Genomic DNA, 13,168 nt, shown 5'->3' with positions numbered 1-13,168 from the left:
CATTTCAGAATGTGCAGCATGGAGCAGGGCCAGCAAGCCTGAGGCTAAAGAGCGGCAAACTGATCACACGATCTGTGGAGTCAGAGCGTGACAGTGAATGTGTGCTGAGCGAGGGAGAAGGTGAGCAGAGAAGCTGTCCAACTGATAGTAAATGTACAGTGTGGGTCTGAGTTTGCCAGTGAATAAAGACTGCAGCTTCTCAAGACCAAAACAGAGCTCCTGAGTGTGTGTGTGTGTGTGTGTTATTTCCTGTTGGAATACCGTCACTATGACAGTTAGCTCTGCCTACATTCAGGGAGTTCTATCTGCACTGGACTAGAGTTGAGATATTTTACACAAATACTGTAATAAATAAATAAATAAATAAATAAATAAATGAATAATAATACCATATACCCTGGTAAAAGGTCAGGAAGCTATGAGGGTATGAAAAAGTAGACACCACTAAAGCCTGGCACTGACTAACATTGTCATCAACAGTCACACTGCAGGTTTGGATACAATATACTGAGGTCCAGAGCTGCCAATATTAAAATGACACTGAAATTTCAGTGTCCACTTGTGTGTGCGAGATGTGGGATGAAATTTTAAGTTCATATCACTTCATGTTTAGAAATACATAATTTCCTCAAAGATGAAAACTAAAATGAAAAACAATTTTTACTGTACTCTGAAGGTACATTTTTCACTATTACTATAAAGGCAGCTACATATGTGCAGCATCTGAGTCCAAGACAAATTTCCCTATGAGGACAATAAAGTATATTGCATCATATAGTATTGTATCGTGTCGTAAACACTGCCATCTTTCACTTTCTTTCACATTGAAACTTGAAAATTTATATCTTTATTGGAATTCTGTCCTGATTTGAGCTCAGTTATAATAAAAAATGAAGTGCAGATGTCCATTTTATTGCCATTTTAATCATGGCAGAATTGTCCTGGGCGTTTTTTGGTGTAAACAGTCAAAGTCATTCATTAAAACCATCAGACAGGATATAACATCTGATACCAGCTGGAACAGAGAATGAACAGTCTGTTATAAACATTATATGATGGAATTGATTAGTTTAAATATGTAACGCCTCCAATCTGTTGGGTAATTTCAGCTTCAATACCAAATTCATGTCACAACACTGACCTGTCCATCATCACAGACAGATTCAAAATGGATGTGACACTTGTGCAGTAATTCCACATTAGCTTCAGAAACAGCGTGTAGTCTGCAGCCTACCTGTGTGATGCAGGCGCCGGTAAACGCCACGATCACGGCCACAACGTTGACGGTCAGCTGGAACTGCAGGAACTTGGAGATGCTGTCGTAGACGTTCCTACCCCACATGACGGCCTTGACGATGCTGGTGAAGTTGTCATCAGTCAGGATGATGTCGGACGCCTCTTTTGCCACGTCTGTGCCGGCGATTCCCTGACGAGCGAAAGAGGGGGACAATCAGATCCTGGTTTATGATTTTATGGTGTATCTTATTCTCTGGCATCGAGCTCTAATGCTGTTTAAAAACTGGACAAATCTGATGATGAAAATAGTCACCGACAAATGCGCTATATTTTCCTGTTTTGCAGGGGTCTCACAATTTCAAATGCAGGCAAAATTGTGATTTGATGGCATCTGGTATGTTTTGGATGGGAAGAAAAAAAACAGAACAGAAAAAAAAAACTTCAAAGCGTAGCTTACAGGCTGCTGTATCACACCTGACACCATGAACAATCTAGAACTTCGAAAATGTCACATTTCTATACGACGTTTGACAACTGTCAGAGCATAAAACCAGTGATCTGCTGATCTTTACAAATCAAGTCTTGATAGTGTGACAGTGGCATGGCAGCCAGCGCATAAATAAATAAATAAATAAATAAAAGTGTGACACTCCTACCTGTTTGGGTGATGTTTGCTAAACACTACAGAAATCAGCTGATTTAGGAACTGACTCTTCTTTAAAAATGAAACTTTATCTATGAGAGCTGTTTTTAAAAAGTTAAGACTGAGTTACACCCACAAAGATTTACTTAATCTGACGTGAGTGCTGACATTAGTTCATCAGAGTTTAGCAAAACTGAGTTTAAAATGAGCAAATCCAGACTGCACAATTACCTGGTTAGGGATTGTTGGCATTACTGGTCAACATAAACAGTTTTGACACCTGCCACCAGATTGTCCCAAAAAGTCCAGATGGAGCTGCTGAAGTTTGATGAGAGGTGGACAACTGACTATTTTTCATGAAGTTTAATATGACTGCTTCCTGTCTCCGCAGGAGAGAGCTACTGTGCTCAGGACTACAGCCTCAGCAGTATTATTCTTCTGTACCTGCAAAGTAGTATGACAGGTACACGAGAGAGCAGAGGGACAGACCAGCTGCTCAGTTCAGAGTGGAAATAGCTGAAATTGACTGCTGAAAAAAAAGAAAAGAAATACGGAAGGCTCCCTTTTAGACAGTTTTCTTGGAGAGAACAACCTGGCCAGTGCCCCCCTAGGGATTTGAGTTTGACACCTCTGGTTTAAAGAAAAGTGCAGCAAAGTTTTACAGAGATACTTTGGATTATTTGAAGTGGGGCTGTATGAGGTTCTGATCCACAGTCAGTGTATTACCTACAGGAGATGGTGGTTGACGCATTTCCAGCCCTTTCTAACGGTAAACTGCTGTTCGATAAGCCAGGTATAGCTCTCTCTCTTGCTCAACAAGGCTCTTTTTTTTTTTTTTACAAAAACTGTAATTTTACCTTGCAGAATACAGAAGTTGCTCAACTACTGCTACCTTGATTGACTGATTTGTTTGTGTTGTTGTGTGACTGAATCCGAACTAATCTTTTAAAACACCAAAGTAACACAAGAACACAAACATACTAACCAATCGAGGCAGCGCTAAACCAAAAACTCAACTGTGTTCTGTGAGGTAAAATTACCGTTTTTGCAAGAGGAGTTTGGTTGAGCAAGAGAGAGAGGACAATATTTGGCTGATATAATGGCAGAAAATGTCGTCTGATAGAAAGATAAAGTGGTGAAAATCTTCTAAATATGGTGTACCCTTAAACTGATACTGACTTTTTTCAAGGTAGAGCTTTTTTAAGGGGCTAAAATACATTTTGCTGCTGATCCTGCCCACAACAGTGCATTGCTTAGCTTCCGTGCTTTTACTGCTGTCTACTTGTCCAAATTGGGGGGGCATCAACCACCATGTAGGGTAGGTAATACACTATGTACAAACTCATTCAACCCCACTTCAAAACAATCAAACTATCTCTTTAAATGAGTATATTTTTAATCAAATCAACTGATTCAGTGGTGAAAATTACACAGGAGAACCAGCCTCATGCTGGCACTAACCATAAAGAAACTGTGACGTGAGTTGCTGTGTCTCTCTGCAGACTCAAACTCTCCCAGACAGACGGAGGTGGATCACTCTCTGTTTTCCAGCTAATCAGGTGATAATTGGACGGGGACACTTGGGTGCAAACTGATAATATTCCAAATGGGACAAATTAGGACTGGGAGGTCAGTGGTTTCAATCCCTATGATGTGTTTAGGAACACTAACAACTGTCAGAATGCTGTTTGACAGCACAACAGCTGCTCAGCAGCCTGCAGGAGACACGGGTGTTCAGATGACTTTCAGTAATAAGTAAAGGTCAGAACCACACACAGAGGAGGCAGCTGACGTTAGTGAGCTCATCCACAGGCCCTGTGCTGTGTTTTTAATTGATCAGGTATCAGCTGATCATTTGTTCAGTGTAACTCTTTGTGCAAAACGATGCACTGTGAATATATCCTGATCAAACAGTACAAATGATCTGAACAAATATTAGCAGCAGCTGAACAATCCATCGCTGGCAAACTCTGACAATGAGCCGAGCTGCTTCAGGTTTCAAACAGTCTTAGTCTCAGAGTTCAGCAGCATTTCTCAGGTGAACCGAGTACTACTGCCTGTTGACAAATGCATCAGACCCCGCAAACCCCCTATTTAAAGGCTTAACACAGTTAACACGTCTTAGCCAGGCATGTCACAATATCATTCTTAGACTATGCTGGGTCATTTGAAGCGTATGCTTTGGCATGTGTGCTCTGTAGTAGGATAGTCTTTATAACATTGAATATCTGTGTATGAGGGAATAGAGAAAAGTGTCAGACTTCAAGGGATATAAGAACCACATAGATGAGACACTCTGGGCTTTAGTTTTGTCACAAAATGTGTAAAACAAAGAAACATATTTTTGGACAGACAACAGCTTACACTGTAAAACATTATGGGCTGTATTTTCGACTTAGTTACTCATCTACCAAAGATATAAACTGCACTTATTTCAATCATTTGCAGATGTGTTACTACTAAAAATATAAATATTAGACTCTGTGTTGGCAGATAATCAGCATTGAAGGGCCATGCCAGTGTGTTTGTAAGTTTTATTGATATCTACAAATGTTAAGCAAACAATGATCATTTTTGAATGCATGCTGTATGATTTTGGATGATCAGATGCATTTTTCTTTCCTTTCATGTAGCCATTAGTACCATATTAATTTCCATGCAACATGATAAATCTAAAATCTCTTGAAGCTTGCTTATTGTTAACTCCATCACAGTGACCTGGACTTCTCAGATCAGTTTGCAAGTAAGGTGCAGTATCAACACCGACAATGTAACTTCAAATGCAGAAGTGATGTTCACTGTGAACTCTTATTATTTCTTATTGTAGAGGAATTAATATGGAACCAATAGATGCCTGGAATGAAAGAAAAAAACACCAGCATGTTTTGCAAAATTTTTAGTAAACGTATCCAAATTTTACTGAATAGAATAAAACTTGCAGACTCATTCTTATGGCCCTTTGAATGACTGAGATCAGGGATCAGAATATTGTTAGCTCATGTTTGGTTAACTGTCATTAAGACTTGTTTTGGAAAGATATTATTCACAGTCTATAAGATGGGCATAGCCCAGAAATATAAAAAGACAGCACCAGTCTCCCTGTCGTCCCTCTGTGTGTGTTGGGGTTTGGAGAATAACCGCAGTAACATGGCTGCCAGTATCCCACCGCGTTGATGAGCCGAGGCTTCCAAGCTCAACATTTATTGATTTATTATTCCATTTCACAGCTATCTTAATGCATCCATGGCAGTAAATTCAAGAGTTATTGTGGATGACGCTTAGAGAAAATACCTATTTCATGGCTGTGTTAGAAATGTAATTAAGTCAAAGGGTTTTTTTTCCCATTTGGTAATGATGCAGAACTGGAGCAGCAGATGAGTGAAGAGCTGTGAGAAGGAAAAAAAAAAACTGAAGAAGTGGTTACCATGGCAAAGCCAACATCAGCTTTCTTGAGGGCAGGGCCGTCGTTGGTACCGTCTCCTGTCACTGCCACCACCTGTCGGGTTTCACCCACCGTGCTGTCAATGATACCTGATCAACAGAGTGGACCAAAAACACAACAGTTCTCTAATTCAGTTTGTTTATAAAGTAGATTCAGAAATTCTCTCCTGTTTAAAAACACAAACGCATGATGACTTTTTACTGTAGTCCAGAGATATCAGATGAGACTTAAAACTACACTTATCTTCCCTTGTACACAAGGACAAATAAACATGTGCACAGCAGCAAACATGCTCAACAGTACACAACATACATAATATAATACTGAATCTCTGTTAGAATGAACCAACCTTTGACCAGAGTGTGTTTGTCTGTCGGCGAGGAACGAGCCAGAACGCGCAGTTTAGGCCAAACTTTGTCCAGACGCTCTTGTTCCACCTAGAAATGTCAAACATGAAAAAGTGTTTCATCAAATTATTTTTATCTGAACTGAAATTTCTGCCCTGTAATGAAAGCCCGAAAACAGAAATGTAAAGATAAACTTCCTCAAACCCACCTCTTTACTTATACATATTGAAGTTTTATTTTCTAGTAAAATGGAGAAACCTTTACTTTCAGACACATGAGAATAAGTAATTTACAGTGGAGGAACGCAAAACTGACGACTCTCTGCGACCAACTGCTAATCACACCAGGATTTAAAAAACTGAAAATACAGGATTGACATTAGACAAGTAGTAACAAACACCAGTCTGGTGCAGCAGGTAAACGAGAGCTAGAACTAGATAAATCAGCTGATATTAGCTTATTTCAGATTTAGCAGTATCAGTGTACACTGATCAACAAATAACAACAAATTGCAGACGGCAACGCCAAAGCAGGTTTGAGGTAATTCAGGAACACTGTCAGTATTACATAGTTTGTCCACCAGAGAGCACTGAGAGGTTAATGTTTGTTTTTGTGTATTTTTTTGTTTTTTTTTTTTTAACTGTAAAATGTCACACTTTGTATGACTCTTACTCACATTTTTTGGGGGGGAAAAAACCCATCCATAAGAGTGTTTATGTTAATATTACTAGCAGAAATTTATTGTCATCCAATCTTTTATAGTTCCAAATACTGACATCAGAATCTGCCTTAAAAACCCAGTATTGGTCAGGCTGCAGTTACCTCTAACTTCTGACAGTTAGTTTCACACTGAACTCACCACTTTGTTCATTTGTTCTGTCTCTTCTGATGCTACAACCAAAGTTCACTTTAATTAAAAACACTGACATGGAAAGTATTGTTTTAACATAAAGGTAAAAAAAAAAAAACAAACCAGAAAAAATGGGGAATGAAAGTAAGACGTACAATAGAAAGCCATGTATACTTTCTTGTGTGAACGAGCCAATATATGATGCAAGCTGTTTGTCTGTTACTATATTAATAACTCAATGATAATTTATTAATTGGTTCTATGGTGAGTTTGGCTGTATCACACAGAAATATGGTCAGAAATAATACCAACATCTACAAATGTGGGAAAACTTCCATCTTGGCGTGAAAGACTCTGCAGAAGTAAACACCTACACAGTTACAAACAGGGCACAAAATTAGCACCAGCCACCTGCCAAATGTTGGTAAAATATGCAAGTGGCTGGTAGATTTGCTTCGCTTACCACTGTACTCACAAGTCAGCCTCTGAACGCTTTGGTCAACAGTAGGAGTGGGAATCTCTGGGTATCTCACGATTCAATTCGACTCAGAGGTCTATGATTTGATGATAAAATGATTCTAGATGCATTAAAATGTTTTAAGGCAGGGGGTGCAAGTAATATTGTGTTTATGTGCAGCTGTTCACGTTCAGCCATCCTCAACAAAACTCAAGAAGTAGCCTAGTTTAGAAGTAAACATGATGCACATGCTACATGTAGGGTTGGGAATCTTTTTGTTTGATTTGATTCAGAATATATTCTTAACTACATTAATAGAAAAGGGGCACAGTTTTCAGTCTCTTGCTCTTGTTTCCGAGGTATACAACATGAAATCTAACTGGAATTTAAATGGTCTGCAGCCTTTTTATTTTAAAAAGTTAAGTGCATTACTTAATGAATAAATAAATCCGAAAGCATCTTACAGTCTCCTGCCTGTATGAGAAAAACAACATGAGGGGGAGGCGGAGGGCTCCGCTGTGTGTGTTCTTATTAATGTTTTGTCTCCAGCAGTGGAAAGTTTGCACGTTGGACAGCGTTGTCTTTCCTCAGAGCTGAGCTGGTGTGGAGTTTCAGAGGTGAACAGACTCAGCAGAGTTATTGTCTTCACTAAAGAGTTGTTTAAGCCTGCAGTGTGTGTCGCTCAGCTGCTCTCGTTTGTTACAGGTCAGCGCTGATTCACTATCGTAACATCTTAACGTTATTCTCTGGGTGATGGCATAAAAAGTATTCACAGTACACTTCCTGTTCATCTCACAAACATTATTACTTAGACACTAAATCAAAACAAGAAGCTGTTAACTTCTGGTTACTCGTGTGCAAACTGTAGACGGTTCAGGTGTTGCACTGCCCTCACAACTAAGCTGCGCCTTTTTTGCTCTGTCAACATCATGTTAAATGACATTTAGAAAATCAATTTTTGACATTTATGAATTGACTGAGAATACACATCCGCATTACGATGCATCTGAGAATTGTGCATTTACCCGTCCCCTACTCAACAGAGACTGAGGACAACATCCCAGCTTTTATTGTTAAAACTAAGTTGAAAGAATAAGAGAGTGAACAGTTAGTAAGACGTAACTTCCACCTGCTCAGGAAGGTGCAAATTTAAGTTCTATCCTAACTGTGTTGTAAACAACTTACAGGATGAAACCTGTTTTTAAGTCAGTGGTGTAACACTCCCACACTAAGATCAAACTGACTTACACACAGCTGGCGCAACAGCCTGCTGGACTCTAATGGGGTGCCTGTGTTGCTGTTTTTCCGCTGGATGTGGAAGTTTTTCGCTAACATGTTAGAGAAAGGACTTGATGAACCAAAATTACATCCAGACTCAGTTGCTGTGAATTTTTGAGTCATCGTGTAGTGAAGAATTCCAATTACATAGTTGTTGTCTACATTAAAACGCTTCTGTAATCGTCTTACCTCTCCCTTGTCGTTTCTGATTTGCTGGTTGAACTCCTTGCCCTCCAGACACAGGAAGTCCTCGCCTGGCTGAATGATGCCACACTTGGTTGCAATGGCGCGGGCGGTGTTGATGTTGTCTCCAGTAACCATACGCACGGTGATGCCTGCACGCTGGCACTTAGTGATAGCCTCGGGTACCTGGAGGACAGTCAGGGAAAAAAAGAAGACACGTTACGGTTTCCAGAATCTGAATCCTGAGATGAGCACAGATGTTACAGAGTCCAGGTGGTCAGACAGGTTGCCAGCTTCTCTTCCTGATCCATCCATCCATTTTTATTTATGTTTATTCTGCCTAAGTGATGGAAGATAAAACAGATCCATCTGCCAACACTCATTCTACAACAGCAGCAGGTTCTACCTGAGATCCTACTGGTCCTGTTCTTTATCACACCGTTACAGAGACCTCATTCATCTCAGATTATAGAAAGGAGGATCTCAGTGAGGAGTCCATGGTGATATACTAGTCAGCTGACAATCAGAAAGCTGTTGGCTACTTGGCTAGACCAGCAGGAGTTCTGTTTGTTTGCTTACAAATGCACACATGCATCCTATCTTTGATTCAGAGGGAAGCTTTGACCTGAGTGAATGGGTGAATGGGTTGAACTATCAGCCTGTAGAGATATACTTTGTATACCAAGGGTTTGGAAAGTGATGTTTTATTTAATAACCTTTCCAAACGAAACCTACAGAAGTAATCTAGCGTTATTTCCACTGCCATAATTTACAGGTTAGGGTAAGAATTAATCCTCCAGAGAGTTACAGTATTTGTACAGTTAGAGTGCAGATGAGAGAAAACAAAAAAAAGAAGGAAGGGACATTACATCTCTACAGAACAGTCTATCTTGTGCTTGGTGTCAGTCTTTGGTGCCTGCTCTATTGAAGCCTATGGAGGATGCAACAAGAAGCACAATAAAACCCAACATATCTAGGATCTGTTGAATGACTTTTGATGAAGATATGCCTCTAAAACCCTTAAAAACACACACTTCAGATAACAGCATTCACAATGATTTTTCCAAATGTGCACATTTATTTATTTATTCGCTGTTGTTCTCCAAATAACATGACTGATATTACATCTCCCATAAACTTCTATAAAACTGTCACCAAAGTCTGGAGCACAGGATGTTCTATGTAGGGGGTAATGTACAGTGAGCAGGTCATTATTGTAAAAAAGAAAAATCCTGACAAAAAATCAATAATTTGACACAAAACATTAATTTTAAAATGATTTTAGATTCAGCAATGATTTTGCTGCTTCTCCAGAGTCTGATCAGAACTGTGTCCATAGCAACAGTCTGTTCTTCATAACAACAGTCTGTTATACATAGCAACAATCTGCTATACAGAAATAACAGACCTTATAATGCTGTAATTGACCAATCAGAATTAAGTATTAAACAAAGCCATATCATGAAGTGACATAATGACCCTTCCTTCTTTTTTAGTTTCCTTGGTGCTGACTCAAGTCACAGCTACACACATTTCATGTTTTATAATATGAACACTGAGAATAATTTTATGCTACTAAAAGGTAAAATGTTCCAAAGAGTCTTGTGTCCATCACATCACAGGTCGTGTGGAGATAAACACTGAGCTGCTGACTAACTCCTGCTGCTCTCCAGTTATTTCCATCCTGTCTGTGATCTTTGTGCCCTGACATTAAAGCAGCAGGCAGCGCTAATACTTTCTGGGCTTCATTACAGGCTTCATTTAACACTTCAGAGCACCTGACCAGGACTCACTTCAGTCATTATGTTATGGGTAAAAACATTCAATAGTCAAACAGTAGTTTCCTAACATTTCCTAACTGAATCATTAGCAGCCTGCCAGATGAAAATCAAATATTAACATTGTTGAACAATCAAAATGTTCATGGTGACTGATGATTAGCCATCAACACAACTTCTTTCCAGACATGAACATAAGGCAGCATCAGGTGTAGTTAAACTTGCTCCGTACCTCAGGTCTGACAGGATCCTCGATGCCGACCACGACGATGCATGTGAGCTCGTTCAGGATGTCGTTCTCATTGTCCCAGTCTGGCTCCCCAGCCTCGGCCGGAAAATCCCTGTACGCCACGCAGATGGTCCTCAGCCCGTCGCACGCCATCGGCTCAATCACCTTACGCACCATCTCGTCACGGTCCTTCGGCTTGAAGACGCGAGGCTGACCCTGGGCGTCCAAGATACGAGAGCATCTGGGAGAAGAGAGGAGAGACAGACAGGTATGGTAAGAAATGCTATACATTTCCCTGTGTATCCATTTGTCACTCCATCCAGCCATCCTTCTTCCCTCAGACAGGAATATTTGACTTTATTTCTTACCTTCTCAAAACGATCTCTGATGCTCCTTTGCTGTACATGCGGAAGCCTCCATCAGCGTTCTTCAGCACTGTGCTCATGGACTTGCGGGAGGAGTTAAAGGTGTAAACTTTGTACATTTTCTCTTCGGGGACCTCGTCTCTGATCGGCTGATAGTCCCTCTTCAGTTCGAGCACCAGGCCCAGCAGAGCACACTCTGTCTTGTTGCCCACATGGCGGGGCAAGCCACCTTCTTTCTCTGGAGGCTGAGAGGAGACAAGAGAGAAGGTTTGGATGTGAAGCGATGTAAAAGTTTAAATTCGGTGTTGTGTCATCAGAGGCGGTGAGGGGCACCAAGGCTACTTCTGCATGTGCAGTGGTTCAGTTGTGTTGGTTCACTCACACAAGGGCTTATCAGAATAAGTATTAACTCAACAGAAGCCGAGCTCAGAGGCGAACTGATCTTAAGAATGTGTGTGGCGTGCGCGGTGTACTCAGTTTGGTGCACCTTTAGAGTGACCTGCACTTAAGTGGGGGAAAGAATTTTTTTTTTTTTTTTTTTTTTTACAATTTCACTTTATGCTCAGCAGACAGACAAACTGGAGAGACGAAGGACAAAAGGGTGCAGAACCTGATATTGAAATTAAATCATGAATACATTAATATAAAAAAACAAAGTCACTTTAAAATCCAATAAAAGTGTGTGCTATTTTTCCAGTATAGTAATACAATTCAGTATTTATTTCGAGTCACTGGGTCACATGACATAGAAGAAAAAATTGCAGTAATTTTGTTTTCAAATATTTATGTAAAATAAATTAACTGAACATTAGCAATCAAAATAGGTGCACTACATGAGTCCAATTCAGCATAATTTTTAAATAATAATTTCAACTAATATGGACAAGTTAACATTCATTCAAACTGTAATGTAATGACAGTCTCTCTGTGAACTGACAGATGTTTATGTAGCACTTGTTGCATCTGATCAGGTAGAGGCCGGACGAAAAGGAGGCGTCTTGTACAGTGATAATTCAGGGCTTATTATTGTGGGATCACTGTCACACTTTTTTAATGGACTTCATGAACTGATAAAATACACAGAGTGGGATAAAAGCACAGCAGTTTTAAGAGCTTTTGACTTAATCTGACACAAGCTAACTTAGCTTTCATTACAAAACACATTTTGTTTGCCCCACGATTGAATGCGTCATTCCCTCGCTGCCTCGAGTGCTGTGCATAATGTGGGCACTTGGTAAAAATGCACCAAAGCAATTGCTGATAAAAGGCACAATCGTTTCGGCATAAAGAAGCCTTTAGGCCTACATTTTTGTTAGAATTTTGGACAAAGGCAGCAACCACCCTGCTGTTTGAATAAAGGCTGCGGACAGCAGATTTTATCAGCTGTAGCTATTTTACATGAAAGGACTGTTCACTAAACTCCTGTCTTCAACAGAAATGATTTAACTGTAGCTTAGCGACTAGGCACAGCAGGTCTGCCAGTCCTTTTCCACATGTTGAAGCTGCACATGAAGTTGCAGTAAGAGAGACATTCTGTGTGCAAAGAGTTTAGAGAGCCATGTCTATTGCTCATGGATCTGTTCTGGTCTTTATTAAGTTTTAGGAAGTTTACGCTCTAAAAATTCCAGTCAAACTTGTTATCCGAGTTAGTGTTTCCACTCATACTTCACTTTTTTATGCAACACACATAATGATACAATATGTGTGCTGTAGGAATGCTACCCATTCGTCTGCTTCCTTTGTAACAAGTATCCACTAACAATATTTCCACATTTTTCCAACTCATCTTTGACATTAGTACACTGTACAAGTGACAAAGAAAAATCTGTGTCTACTCTTCTACTTGTATCTTTGTGAGGACCGGCTCTTGATTGTTAAAACATCGGCATTTTGGTAAAAGGAGGACATTTCAACTAATCCTCACTTCTTTAAAGAACTTGGATTTGTGTTTGTGCTGGCACTGAGGTTAGACGTAGCTGTGACAGTGAAGGTCTCACCAGGATCTTGGTGGTGTAAGCCGAGTTGATGGAGATGCTGTTGACCATAATTTCCAAAGTCTCCGGTTTGATGACATCGGGTTCAGGGACGGTTTTGTAGTGCGTGTCGCCAATATATGCCTGCACCACTGTCATGCGGTTCATGGTCAGTGTGCCCGTCTTGTCCGAGCAGATGGCTGTGGCGTTACCCATCGTCTCGCAGGCGTCCAGGTGGCGCACCAGGTTGTTGTCCTTCATCATTTTCTAAAAAATGGAGAATGAGGTTTGAGGCTGAGGTTTGCTTTTAGACAAAGTTTTGAAAACTAAATGAGTTAAAAATCCATTAATTTAAATATATTTCCTAGTATCCTCTTTGCCTCCTAT

The 13,168-nt window shown here is 40.1% G+C and overlaps 1 protein-coding gene across 3 annotated transcripts in view; it reads right to left on the bottom strand.

Moving 5' to 3' along the window:
* Window positions 1-13,168, bottom strand: part of LOC146332145 (plasma membrane calcium-transporting ATPase 1-like) — a 119,039-nt gene that overhangs the window by 18,128 nt on the left and 87,743 nt on the right. For all 3 annotated transcript variants that reach the window (XM_084739790.1, XM_084739782.1, XM_084739797.1), the window contains 7 exons: window positions 12,806-13,048; window positions 10,812-11,053; window positions 10,447-10,684; window positions 8,443-8,622; window positions 5,671-5,758; window positions 5,304-5,410; window positions 1,235-1,426 (listed from right to left, as the gene is read on the bottom strand). In XM_084739790.1, the coding sequence (XP_084595916.1) occupies window positions 1,235-1,426; window positions 5,304-5,410; window positions 5,671-5,758; window positions 8,443-8,622; window positions 10,447-10,684; window positions 10,812-11,053; window positions 12,806-13,048 (1,290 nt within the window). The remainder of the gene's footprint in view (window positions 1-1,234; window positions 1,427-5,303; window positions 5,411-5,670; window positions 5,759-8,442; window positions 8,623-10,446; window positions 10,685-10,811; window positions 11,054-12,805; window positions 13,049-13,168) is intronic.

The sequence above is a fragment of the Lutjanus erythropterus genome, chromosome 2 (genome assembly GCF_056507025.1).
Source record: "Lutjanus erythropterus isolate fLutEry1 chromosome 2, fLutEry1.hap2, whole genome shotgun sequence".
Lineage (NCBI taxonomy): Eukaryota > Metazoa > Chordata > Actinopteri > Lutjaniformes > Lutjanidae > Lutjanus > Lutjanus erythropterus.
The sequence above is the reverse complement of the archived record's forward strand: the minus strand, read 5'-3'. Positions and strand labels throughout refer to the sequence as shown.